Source organism: Haliaeetus albicilla, chromosome 12 (genome assembly GCF_947461875.1).
Source record: "Haliaeetus albicilla chromosome 12, bHalAlb1.1, whole genome shotgun sequence".
NCBI classification, from domain to species: domain Eukaryota; kingdom Metazoa; phylum Chordata; class Aves; order Accipitriformes; family Accipitridae; genus Haliaeetus; species Haliaeetus albicilla.
Window position 1 is genome coordinate 10,922,047 of NC_091494.1, and position 13,747 is coordinate 10,935,793.

The following is a 13,747-nucleotide window of genomic DNA, read 5'->3' on the forward strand; positions in this document are numbered from 1 at the left end:
AGAGCAAACTCTCATAGATAAGTAATATCTCACACAACACATAGTCATTCTCTTAAAATGTTTTTCATTCATGGTTTGCCCTATCTCTTCAAGAAAAACTATTATAAGGTCTCAAAGCACACTATTACATCATGTATGAAAAATCAGTATGTTTAACTGGCTTGTCAGAAGTTTTATAGACGTTACCTGAACTAGTAACTTATAAGCACTTCTTTGATCTAAGAAGTGCTTATATTTTTAACCTCTTTTCCAAACAGCACATTTTTGATCATTTCTACTCTAGTAGTCATCACTCTTAATAATGTGGACTTGGAACGACCCAGACCTGTCTCAGATAGAGGCAATATTCTAGTCCAATTCGATGTTTATTGCATCTGCAACACTAAGTGCAGGTTAGTCTATGTTTGCATGCATAATTAACATCTATTGACACAGTTTTCTAAACCACAAATAACCAGAAGAGTCAAGCATGTGGGTAGTTTTAGTGAGAACTATTCATAGGCTTAGTTTTGTAATGAGGAAAGTACCTTGTTATGTTGGTTACGATTTCCTAAATATTGATGAATTTCACAAAGGAAGATCTGCTGCTGAGGGTGTTGAATTCCATGGGTTTTCATGATAATAGCATTTTTCTATTTCAGGTCAGAATAGCCTGTATTAAAGGCTCATAGTTAAGAGTAGTTTAAGAGAAATATCCCACATGCATATAAACTGGAAGCATCCTGACTTCCTTTAAAACCATATCTAGCAAAGAGTCTTTATGTTAGACAGGGCAGGTAATTGTTACAGTACAAAAATCATTCCTGAGGTCTGTTAGAGCTAGATACCAGGGTCATCTTACATCTTCAAATAAGAATTATTAACAAATTATCTTATAGAAGAGATTAGTAATTACTAGGCTACTTTGGCTAGCATCACCTTAGAGGCTGCTTGCTGACTCTCCCTGCTCACCCACTCTGCTATATTGGGCCCCCTGAGAATGGTTACTTGTAGGCAGGGATGACTCCACTACCCATAGATAAAGTTGCTCAACATTTCCAATCCTAGCATCTTTCTTTGTGTTTGCTATAACACTGCCACTCATTAAGGTCTTGGAGTAAAACTAGCTATATGTTGTGTTTGCAGGCTGAAGGTTTTTTTGGGGAAAAAAATCCAAAACAGATCTCAGAAAGGAGGCCAAGTACAGATATATATTTGTGTTCCTCATCTCCCTAGCGTCTAGAACAGAAGGGCTAAATGCAAGAGGAGGATTTGGCAAGTTAATAACAGAACTGGAATAGGTAACAAATGGATATTATACATTATTGTTATACATTTGTATAATTTTATAATGTATAATATGTATAACAATTTGTATAATGTTACACATTATAACATTTCTTAGAAAATCTCTTTCCTGAAATTTGGTACAGTAAGGGATGGGGCTGAGCTGTTGCAGGAATGGCTTTGCTCCCTTAAAATATGGTAGGTGTCATGCGTAACCTGGTCAGTGAGTTTCTTTCTGCATTCCATGCAAAAAGAATTTCTCTATTGCAAAACTACACAAGGTATGTTCTCCACAGGCAAGCACTGAGCCAAGCTGTCCTACGGTATGCTCTAAATCATTGTTTAGTTGCTTTATTTTAGTTGCATTTGCTGTATAGTTACATTAAAGCTGAGCTGTGCCCAAGCAGCTGTGCCTGCTTCTCAGTAGGATGTCTGAGCTCATCCAACACACTTTGCTAATGTGTCTCCATGGACTTTGTGCTGGAGCTGGGTGTATCCAACCATATCAGAGCATGCCAGGTCTGCTGTGGTGTTGAGGCTATAGCTGTTTTTCACATCTCTCAGCCTCTGGGGAAGAGGTGTGTATCTCTAAGAGATGCAGCAGAACTGATTTAACTTTGAAAAGAGAGCTTGTTACTTCCTTTTATAGACTGTGTCCCTAAGTTAATGAATGTGGAGGGAAAATTATTCTTCATGTTTCAGTGGATGTTTGCTGTGCGCCTCACCAGCAGGCCAGGAACACAAAGCATAATGAAGGCATGAAAGCTTGTTACAGCTCTCTGTGCAGCGTAGCACTACTTACTGGTTTCCACATCATCAGCAGGAGTGATTTCTAGGCTCAATTTGAAATAACAACATTGCTTACTCACACTGCAGTCCTGTCTCTTGTGTGTTAGTCTCAACCACAGAGCAAATGGTTCCCTGACAAGGTTGCTACAAGAGCATGGGTTCAAATTGAACCGTATGAAAAATACAGTGGGATGAGAATAAGAATTGTCTTGAGGAAACAGTCTTTTATTTGGAAGAATCTTACAGCTGTTATAAATCCCTTCTTGATGCTATACTTACTAGCAATATAAGAGATCCTTTTTCTGTTGGATGTTGTTTGGTAATTCATATTCTAATAATTGCTAAAACTATTATCAGTTGTACAAATACCTTTTTTTATATAACTCATGCAAACTAGGGTTTTGGAAATTTAGTTTAGATTCACAGGCTGTCAGTGTGTTCTGTAGTTAGGAACATTGTTCATGGCTCTGGCTCCCCAGTGACATAACACAAATTTAAAATAGCATTATGGTTTTGTGCCCTGTATTTCTTAGCAATGAACAACTTTTCTGTAAAATGTTACCAGTTCATGAGTGGCTACAAAATTGGCTATTAACATTTGTCGCATAGTTTGGAGTATTTTTCTCCGAGCAAGAACACTGTTATTGGCAGGACAATTGTTCTGGGTACAACTAATCACCTGAAAGGTTGATTAATTGGGGACTTGGAAAAACTGTTCCTTCAAAGTGAAGAAAAATAATGGATAGTGTAGTTGAGATGTTACATTTAAAGGCAGCACAAAACAGAAATCTTTCTAGTGGCAGTTTTTAAGTTCCAGATAAGAGGGATTCTGCTGATACAATGATTTCTTTCATTTTTTCTCCCAATTGTTTATTGGGCAGAGTTCCTATTTGTTTTCTCTGAAGTAACAACAACTGAATGTGATTGCCTACATGGTGTTTACAAAAGTCCGTGGACTTGTTTGCATGGTGAATGGACTTGTCCACACACCGTGCAGATGCTCACAGTATGAATTTCACTCCACCTCCAGATTACTTCTTTCTCCCACTGTCTCATCAAAGCAAACAACTCTTTGCTCAAATCTGGCATAAATATCCCAGTTTAATTCTGTAGAGCAACCTAATTAGCAACACAGTTGAGATTTGACTTCCCTGGTGATACCACCTTTTGCAGCATACTGCAAGCTAAAGGAGAATTACCTGGAAATGTTGGTAAGATGTTGTCAACAGGGTTACAGCTGAATGTTTCCATAAATGACAATAATCAATCCACGTCTTAACAAGATGTTGGTGAAAGTAATTTGTATTTTTCCACCGATGTGAGCTCTGCTGCCCAGCCGGCTTTGTGCTTGATTTAGCCTGAGCAGTTTTCTCAAACCCTGTATTATGCATGACATACATTCATTTGGTCCCCCGCCTACTCCCCTATTACATCTGTGTGCCAGGCACTGTCTGGTGCGTCTGATCCCTGTACATGGCTCCATGCACCAAGCACTGCTGTTTGCATGCCCGCTTGTCTGCTGACCAGCTGTGCCTGGTACAAGCAAAGCCTCACTGGAGTGCAGCAGCTGGGAAGCGTGTGCTCTTTAGTAGGGCTCCAGGTGCCGCAGAGCTGTCCTACGGTGGATGCTCTCTAGTTGCAAGATAAAAGGCCAAAGCCCCATCCCATCCTGTGACCAAGTCAAACATGCCAAGCCATCCAGCCAAGACGTGTCCCTGTTCCATGGAGCATCTCTCTTTGGGGATCATGGCAGTTGAAGAGGGCTGACTACACTGGCTTTAGGTCTGGTTGAGTTTGGGCTTTAGATGTGCTCCAACAACGCTACAACTCTCATCCCTGTTCCCCTTTCAGCCCCCAAATTCTTTCATTTCCTTTGGTGGTCGTTTTATCATTATGATGACAGACACCAAATACTGCTGCTATCCTGCAGAGGTGTATGACAGCTGAAATTCACAGCTTCTGGTGGCACAATGGTGTGTAAGAGTTTGTAGCATGATGTTTCCAGTGGCTTTGCTCTCCTGTGTTGGTTCCCACCCTGGATTTTCAGCAGAGGTGCATTGGTCCAGAGCCCACCTGCTGCTCTTGCATGAAGCTGCAGTGAAACAGAGCTGCAGGCTCTGTTTTGGTACAGTCTGAAATTCAGGCTCAGTACTCATTCATTGAATGGTTGGTTATATATGAAGTGAAATACATAAAATTTAATGTTAATTTAGAAGCAAACTGGACTTGTGTGTGTAGTGGTGAAAGAAAATTATCTCTTCAGTTACTGCATGTCTGCAGCCCTAGATATGCATGTTTCTCAGCAAATAGTGTTGTTCATTTGTGATAGTCAAAGGACAACTGGTCTTTGTAGAACTAGTTCTTGTGTTTATTAATGGCTGTATTACAAAGGTGACTATTTGTTTAGGGTCCTGATTTTGTTAACTCGTGATTCACAAACCAACAACACTGATTTCCATTCCTTTCTGCAGGAGGACGTTCTGCAGGAGGATACCTTCTTTCAGTGCTAAAGAGAACTAACAAATCTGTAAAGTGGAATAAATAGAAATCCAGTATTGATTAATACTATTTCTCAGCAACATATTGATTTCTAGGCTGAAGACCAAGAATTAGCAGTGGGTTTGTTTTGTTTTGTTTTATTTTTATAATAATTTAGGAGACCTGTTGTCAGTTTTCATGAAGGAGAACAAATATGCCACTGAACATCTGAAATGTGTTTTTTCAAAATTAGATTCTTATTAGTACATTCAGGATTTGCAATAATAAGCAGGTTTGAACTTCACTACTATCAACAAATTGGGATCTTGCTTTTTTTGTGTTTCTTAGAGGTGAATGGAAAACATGCAGTGTTTTTTAGTGCCGTAATCTTGCTGGCAGCAACTATCTGTGTCAGCCTAATACTCCTACTTTCTGTTGGTTTGAAAACTGTAGTTGATCTGTCATAGTCCTTTAACAATTCATCCATTCCAAGTCTGTTAAAAGCGCTTACATTTTCAAACTCACAAGAGACAGTATACGTGCTTATATTTTTCCTCAAGAAACCAAATAAATTTCAATCCAGAGAAACGTACAGAATCTGTATCAAATAAATGGGTAGAGTGCCCGTTTTCTGACAGTGAATGTTTCTGCTCAAGTATTTGCACTGGATTATAATGAAGCTTTGGTTAAGCAGATTAAATAGACAAAAGCAGTGAAACTTCAAAGGCTGACCAAATGTGCTGAGGTTTTATTTCCCTGATCTGTAATGCCTGCTTTTGCCTTCCTCTCATTAGCACAGAAAAATAAGCCAGTAGAGCATAATGAATTAGCCAACTGTAGTGCCTATAGTGACTTATTTCTAATGGGGTTTTTAGGTGTGAGTATTTAAGTTGGGGTTTTTTCAGTGTAGCAGTAGGTAACAGACCTTCTATGAGAGGGGTTTTAAGAATGACTGCACAGCTGAGAGCTCAGCTGTATTGTTGAGCTCATTTTAGATACCAAGATGCAAAAGCTTCTTTCCAAACACAGATACTAAGTCTGTGACTTAATCTAGTGGTTAATTAACTGTTTTTACATGAAGCACACAAAATGGCAAAGGAGACTCTGTTCTTTGGTAAGCTATGAGGAATAAGGTAAAGCAATACTCAATGACATAGTCTAAAAATCCAAGTTTTTTGATATTTCTAGCTTGGATTTTCTAGTATTCTCTACAGAACAGTTAAATGTGCAGCACCTGTTACCTTTTATATTTTTAAAAGTGTTTCCTGCACTGTGGGATTGATTTGGGCATTTGTGTCACTCAGTCAAGGAGTTATCAGAGACCACACAGAAATCTAAAATTTTATTTGGGGAAAAAAATGAATATGTTTAAAATATATCAAATAATAATACAACCTAAATTAATTAAAAATAATTTAAAATGAAAATACAAAATTTAAAAGTAGATAAATGACATAACCTTTGTAACAGGTTCCTGTTGAGCTCATTTTATAACATTAAATGTCATAAACTAGTATGGTGTTTATAAGTGCAAGTAAAAACATTGGACAGATGTGAAAGAGCAGTGAATTTGGACACTGGTTTTGGATTAATTTTGAAAAACTAGTGTAATTCCAATCAAATAGACTATTTTTGGCTCTCTGAATATTTTGAACAGCCTGAATACCTGTGAATTAGCAAAATCTGGTTCTGAACAGGTAAACAGCATTTGTTTGATGTAACCACCCACCTCCGTGTACCGCAGAGCCTCATGGACATCCCTGTCTTGAGTGGGTTTTTTCTATATTTTTCTAGAGTTGCACCTCAATAAATAGACTCTGATGCTATAAAACTAAAACATTTTCTGAGCTCTGTTTCTAATAATACTATGGCTAAAACTCATCATCTTGTAAAAGCCTTGCCACAAAGCATATAAAAAGAACCTTTTAAATATTTTTGGGAACAAAGGCTTTTTAGGTTCATTTGAAGGTATGTATAGAGTTGAGACAGGAAAGCTGACCAAGTCACATGACCTTTAGATACTAAATTTAATACTCTCTTCCTTCAATATTTGCTACATAATCAAGCTCTTTATGCTAAGTGCCTGAAATATGTGCCTTGTCATTCAGGAAGCAAGTAACATTGTAAGCTACATGAAGGTTTGTCTAATGAGTTCTTAACTCTTGCTTGCTCTGTGGTGCTGTGAGCTCCTGAACACCTCCTTTTAAAATGAAATGAGGTGGTTCTGTCTCACAAATCAGTAAGTATATTAGAGTGGAGAGCAGAAGTGCAGGATTCCCCAGACCACCAACTGTCAAGGCATTCTGGATCAAGCACCTGAAAGAGGCAAACATTTACATACCTGGACAGATAGATTATGGATAGCTTTTTCATGAAGTAGAAGCTTGGGTTTGCAAGTTATTTGCAATTATTTGCAATGAGGGAACTTCAAGTAGTCTCCTATTATTTCAGATATAATGGAGGAAACAAAGAAGCTGGACAGGAACTAACAAGTCAACAAACAAAGGAACTTCAGAGACAGCTCTTGCCTCACACGAGAAAAAAAGATGAACTACCACACCCTCTATTCATTATGCTGTAGACTGTGCAGCACTTAGGGGGCTAGTCCAGTCTCAAAGCTATTACCAGACAGGCTGACAGAGCATTCATCCGACACAAATCTGCAGTTGACTTTCTTAAGTCAGGAAATCAGCAAAGTTTTTAGTTCCTTCTCTCAGAAAGGCCCATGTTTTTGTTGAGGGCGCCCTGAAAGTTCTCGCGTCATTTTTAGCTTTTATCTCTGCAAAAATTTAATTTCACTTCCACAGAGGAAACTAAAGCAAAACATATGACATTTGCTTGCTGCTTGAAAAATGAATTAAGACACAATTCCCTAATTCAAACTCAGAAGCAGCAGCTTTTATCAGCAAGGCAAAGTTATTGGTGTCATTGAATCATGAGTGGTTTTTAATATTTTTCATTCCTTTAAAATTAAAAAGTTGCTTTTGAGTTCACTTTTTTAAATTCACCACTAAATCTTGGTTTATTATTGCAGTCATGATGATACTTTGCCTTGTTGATGGTTGCAGGGACAGAGAAGGCCTGGGGTCTGCAAGTAAGAAACTATTGGAAGCTCTGGCCTGCAGCTATTTCTGAACTCACTCCCTTCAGTGTACATGTACACTTCATGTACAAATGATTGTACGTGAAGACAACAGCATTGTAAAGTACCTCACACATCCCCAAACTCAACTGAACTACACTTCTCCAACAGACTTCCTAACCGCATTGCACAGATCTATGATTTTGTTCTAGCTTGACTACACATCGTTGTTTTTAAAATGGCTGTGAGCTTGGTCTAATTTCTGGTTCACAAACACAGTGTAATAGGCCAACACAATTTTATTTTGCCTTCAATGTTGTTTTCCTCCTCCTGTTTCACAGGTACACCGTGCCTGAAGAGTTTGTACTTTTTCTGTCAAATGTTCTTTCAATTTAAGGAATGCTTCCACCTGAGACACATCTCATTAAGAGTAAGATGCCTTAGGAATGACTGGAACTTGATTGACAACAGGAAAAAATGATTTTGAGAAGATTGTTAATCAAGCAGGGAAAGTTTATGGGAAGCAATTTCTACATAGAAAGAACAATACTGAAGTATTATTTGGAGTGAATACTATTAATCTATTTATGTCACAATTTATGCTGGTTTTCTGTACTACTTTGAGTCCGTTTACTGTTTACTAAAATACGAAGAAGCAGCTGTATTTTTTGGTAGACCTTCAGATAAACATTGTAACTTCAAGACCAGCATCTTTGCACATAGATTTTTTTACACACATTCAAAGTTTGAATTTTATCCAAGTCGTGGAAAATTCACATCAGCTACTTGCTTCATGACTAGATGTATCTGGTGTTTAAAAGTGATTTAATGAATTTAGTGCTTGTTTTTCAGAACAGTAGCTGAATATAGAAGGCAAATGTTGCTATGTCTGCCACACAGAAATATTTCAGTACATTTCTTCTTATTTTTTCTCCCTTTTAAGGGTCAAAAGGCTTGGATAGAGAAGACCTTTTCAAAAAGAGAATGCATATATGTAATTGCCAACAACAAAGACATCAGCAGGTAACATCTGAAATTTTTGTTTTAGCCAAGAGAAAAAGTTAATACTGAAGAAACTGGACTTGATTTGGATTTAGACATGTGAAACGAAGACCCAGTTTACTCACTACCCTTAAAGGGAGACGACAGAGAAACAAAAGTGCAAGACGTGCTTGCACTCAAATCTGTACAGAGCCATAGGACATGTCATACAGAGATGATAAGGCTGGGCAGTAGGAGAGGCAGCGAGTTGTTTGTTCCTAGCTTTGAAAACCAGAGCATAACTTCATACTGAATTCTGAAAGCAAGGGTGCAATAATGTGTGCTGTGAAGCAAGTGATACCATTCTTCACAGTTGGTATGACACTACCAATAACAATGCTATACAGGGGGACTGGAATTCTTAGTCCTAATATTAATATTATTGCTACTGCATGGGCTAGGTAAATTGTGGTCCAGCTTGTTTGGATAACGTAACAGTTTGTCACATGCTATCTGTCACCTCTGAGTAAGAAACAGATGGTTACTGCTCCTGTTCTGCATTCTTCCTCCTTCCCTGTCCTTTAGACTAGAACAGCTTTCCAGTGCATAACAGAAGTGAAATTTTTTATCTTTGCTTGTTAAGAAACATCTGTGGGCTGGTAATTCTGACATATGTGTGTATGCAAATACAACAGGTATGACCTAGAAGAGGTGTTTTATGATTCATATAGAGCAAGGCATGGTCAGTTGACAATCTAATTTCTGGGGGTTTTTTTGTTTTGCTTTGTTTTGTTTTAAATCACCATCCAGTATTGAAGATACTGTAATCAAAATCGCTTCAAATTTTAACTTACAGGTGCTGCTGTGGTCAGCTCATTAACCAACATATTCCACCTCCTCCAAGTATAACAGCTAATAAAAATGAAGAAGAAACAAAGCAACCAGAAGCTCAGCCAGAGAAATGGTCTGTTAGTAAACACACCCAAACATACCCAACTGATGCCTATGGAAATCTTGAATTCCAGGGAGGAGGACATTCAAATAAGGCCATGGTAAGGAGCACAGGCTACTCTAAGGTATTTGTCTGGTATGTTAGCTTAGTAGATATGTGTCAGGATTCCAGCTCACTCCGGGCATTATCCATTGAAGTCAAAGGAGGTCTCTTTGCTGTCTCAGAAAGGTGTGGACAAGATGCTCAAAAAGAGAAAGACAGAGAAAAGGCAAGAGGAAAATAATACCTACTTAGGAAGCACCTTGTATTCTCTTGATGAAACAGTTTCATCCAAGTTACTATCAGTAAATATCAGCTAGGGAGGCAGCTGCATTTATTAATGCCCAAGTTTCCATCTGTTTGTATTAGATTTGTGGGCCAAATAACCCAGCATGGATACAGGGTTTTTTCCTAAGGTTTGAAGTCTAATAAAATAGAAATTAATCTTGCCTCCCTGAAAGATGGAGACCTGACAGAACTGGAAAATGGACTGTTGAGTTTTCTTAGCAGTAGAAGTAACAGCAAGTCAAGCTTCTGAGAAAAACCTCTTTCTGTTTTGCCTCTCTTCTGAACAAATCCAAACCTAGATTTGTTTCTTTGCCCATTTGCTTTCTTACTGTTCTGCTGAGACTGCCACTCGAGACAACCACACTGCAAAAACTTGTCCAAAAAGTATGGGAGAGGTTGGTGGGTTTTGTTAGTGGTGGTTTGTTTGTTTTTAAAGCAAAAATAAGCATGAGTTTATTTCCTGGTTCTCTTTGATAGAGTAGTAGTTTGAAAAGAAATCACAGTGGTGGAACTAGACTGAGAAGAATGCAAATCATTGCTTTGGAGGCAGAAATATGTACATCAACAGTGAATGGGATAAAATGTAACATAAGGCTCCTATTTCTTATGAAGGTCATTGCTTCTCATTGGCAGTCAAACCAGAGGTCTTAGGAGCAATACAAAACACCTTCCAGTCATTTTAAATAGGTGGCTTCCAACAATGCAGATTTGTAATAAGAGTTTAGGATCACTTGACTGCGGTCATTGAAGAGAGGAAAGTGGCGCTTTTAAAATTGATGAAGTGAATGGTTGATTTTCAATAGCAAAGTGAAAGGTTTCAAACTGTTTTTTCTAATCATAAGCAGCAGAGAAATTTAATAATGTGTTCCTTAAAAATTCTAAAACTCATTCTTCAAGATGGAGGGCTTAATATAAGCATTCTTGGCTTAGTCAATAGAGAATTTACCAAGCAGATAGAGTAATAATATTACACATTGCTCTTTGCAGTATATCCGTGTGTCATATGACACTAAACCAGATTCTCTGCTGCATCTCATGGTGAAAGACTGGCAACTGGAACTGCCCAAACTCTTAATCTCTGTCCATGGAGGCCTCCAGAACTTCGAAATGCAACCTAAATTAAAGCAAGTGTTTGGAAAAGGTCTGATAAAGGCTGCCATGACCACAGGAGCTTGGATTTTCACTGGAGGTGTTAGTACAGGTAAGCAATTACCAGCACTTTTAGTTTACTTAAGAATTCAGTGATGTTCATTCACTAATCTTTCCCACAGGCAGAAGATTTAAGTCTACATGAATGAGTCATTAACCACTAGACCAAAAAAGGACCATTGTAATAATTTGTGTTAATCTCCTACCCAGCCCAGCCCCTAAGATTTTCCTGGGTCAGTATCAATTTGCATTACTCAGTGTTTCCCCTGAAAAAAATTTTCATCCTTGGTTTCAGTAGCAAGAAATCTGCCACTAGTTATAATACTTTTTTTTCAGTGGTTGGTTATCCTTGTAGTTAAGAAATCTCCTACTCCAAATTTGCCTAGCTTTAGCTTCTTTCTGTTTTTTTGTACAAAGATCTTTCTGTTACTAAAAGTACATTTCCTGAGCATGTTTTCATACACAGAACTTCTGTCAAACTGCACAGGCTGAGTTTCATAAAACTCTCACACTAAGCATGTTTTCCAGTCCATCAGTCATTATCACACCTCTGCTTTGAACTCTCGTTTTTTAACAGCCTTCTTGAATTTTGGACACTTCAATTTTTGAGACAGTGCTTGATGAAGCTTTTAATCCCTGAAGTAAAACAGCCTTTCTGCTTCCATTTGACACTTCCCTGTATATGCAGCCAAGGACTGAGTTAGTCTTTAGGCTGTGTGATCTCTCTGAGAGTTAGTGATCAATTGATTATCCACCTTAAATGCCATGTCCCTGAGTCACTGTCTCCATGGGATCACCTACCATCACACATGCACAAGCTGTCTTGTAATTATGTAAGTTATTTATTCTTAAATGAATGACTGTAAATTAGCAATCTTGAAACACAAACCTGAAGTCAGTTGTGAACTTGAAGACATTGCAATCTCCTGTTTGCATTTTCTCCAGTCCTCTGTCCACCTGAAACAGTTTTATGTTTCTGTGTTTCCTTTTTGACCATATCTAAAACATCAGTTGTATAGCAACTCCATGTAACTCCACCAGGAGGTTTTTGGCACTGTTCCTGGATTCTGTCAAAAAAACGGTGTCTGATATGATGTCCAAAATTTGAGACATGTTGAAAAATAGCTGGTTTGATGATTCCCTATATATTGTTACATTCTGAGACCAGTTGGTTTCTAATTAATTTCATTTATGTTAATATCAATTCTGAGTAATCTTCAAAAAACAGATACAAACTTTCATTATAATATTTCTATAACAATATATTTATTTAGATGAAACAAATCTTTATATCAAGTTATTTCTGAGAAAACTATGTAAAATAAGAATTAATTCCTTTGACTTTCATTTTACAACAAAGGTCTAATCCCTAAGACTTTCAAAGACTTCATTGAATTCAGAACAAGGATGTGAAAAGGCAATAGGATTTACATGCAACTACTACAAAATAAAAGTATGGGGGTTTCTGCATTGCGTGTTCTATTATAGAGATACCAGTTTAGTAGTGAAAGCAATCCAGAAAAGCAGGTAGCTCCATGAGAGGCAAGAAGAAAATTCTGTTGTTTAGTGATCTCTCAAAAGTGCCAAGAATGAATTAAATTAATTGTACCTGTAGGTGTCATTCGTCATGTGGGAGATGCCTTGAAAGATCATTCTTCCAAATCCAGAGGACGAATATGTGCCATAGGAATTGCACCGTGGGGCATTGTAGAAAACAAGGAAGATCTGATAGGAAAAGATGTAAGTCTTTAAGGAAACTCCTGTGTAATTAGCAATGCCAGCTGTGTAACAAAATACACTGTTCATCTTTCTGGAGTATTAATATTTTCAGTGTTTCTAAAGCATGCCTAAGAGCTGAAATTGAATGAATTCTTGAAGAAAAGCTGTTGTTTAAATATGTTTGTCAGGTTGTCACATATGACCTCAATGTAAATATGGAGCTAGTGAGGTTTCCATTGCTTTCAATAGTAGAGACCTCTCTCTGGTGACAGAGTTTTAGGTCCTAACTTCAGTGTGGCATGCTGAGACTTGTAGAAATCATTTAAGGGCCTTTATGCGTACAAGGCTGGCATTTATTGTAGATGGGTACTCTGCAGTGGCATATTAATTACTAGGAACTCCAAATGAGAATGTATTTTCTAATGCAGTAAGAGGATTATGTAACACAGTGTGTGATCAAGGAGAGTACATTAATGAGCTTAAGGGAACACATGCAGGAGAGTGCACAGATGTGACTGTCATCCTCCAAAGAAAACACTGCTGTGAAGAGTTCAAGTTCTGAATGTAAAAGCAAGCTCAATTTCTAGTTCTCTATTTTTTGTTATAAAGGTCTGGTTGATTTGTTTCCTCATAAGGCATGTGCTTCTCTTGGGCGGTGTGTGGGATTTTCACATTTAGTTCTTAGTTCTAATCTAGGTGCATCTATCCTTTTGACACACAGGTAACACGGGTTTATCAAACAATGTCAAACCCTCTAAGCAAGCTCTCTGTGCTCAACAGTTCCCATACCCACTTCATTCTGGCAGACAATGGTACGCTAGGTAAATATGGAGCTGAAGTAAAGTTACGACGTCAGTTGGAAAAACACATTTCCCTCCAGAAAATTAACACACGTAAGTAGAGCGGGGCAAACTGTAAACATAACATCTTAAAGGAAGGGAGGGAAGAAGGGCTTGAAATACTTCAAGGTATTGAAATTAAATGCTTCTTCCAGCTCTTTCTAG

General features: G+C 37.9%; 1 protein-coding gene across 13 annotated transcripts in view; it reads left to right on the forward strand.

The window, feature by feature from the left end:
• The window catches only part of TRPM1 (transient receptor potential cation channel subfamily M member 1), a 122,571-nt gene that overhangs the window by 61,711 nt on the left and 47,113 nt on the right, over positions 1-13,747 (forward strand). For 12 of the 13 annotated variants that reach the window (XM_069798033.1, XM_069798026.1, XM_069798025.1 and 9 more), the window contains 5 exons: positions 8,559-8,638; positions 9,453-9,648; positions 10,863-11,076; positions 12,640-12,764; positions 13,465-13,636. In XM_069798033.1, coding sequence (XP_069654134.1) covers positions 8,559-8,638; positions 9,453-9,648; positions 10,863-11,076; positions 12,640-12,764; positions 13,465-13,636 — 787 coding nt within the window. Of the gene's footprint in view, positions 1-8,558; positions 8,639-9,452; positions 9,649-10,862; positions 11,077-11,137; positions 11,258-12,639; positions 12,765-13,464; positions 13,637-13,747 lie in introns of those variants that run through there. The other variant, XM_069798036.1, reaches the window with a different exon arrangement.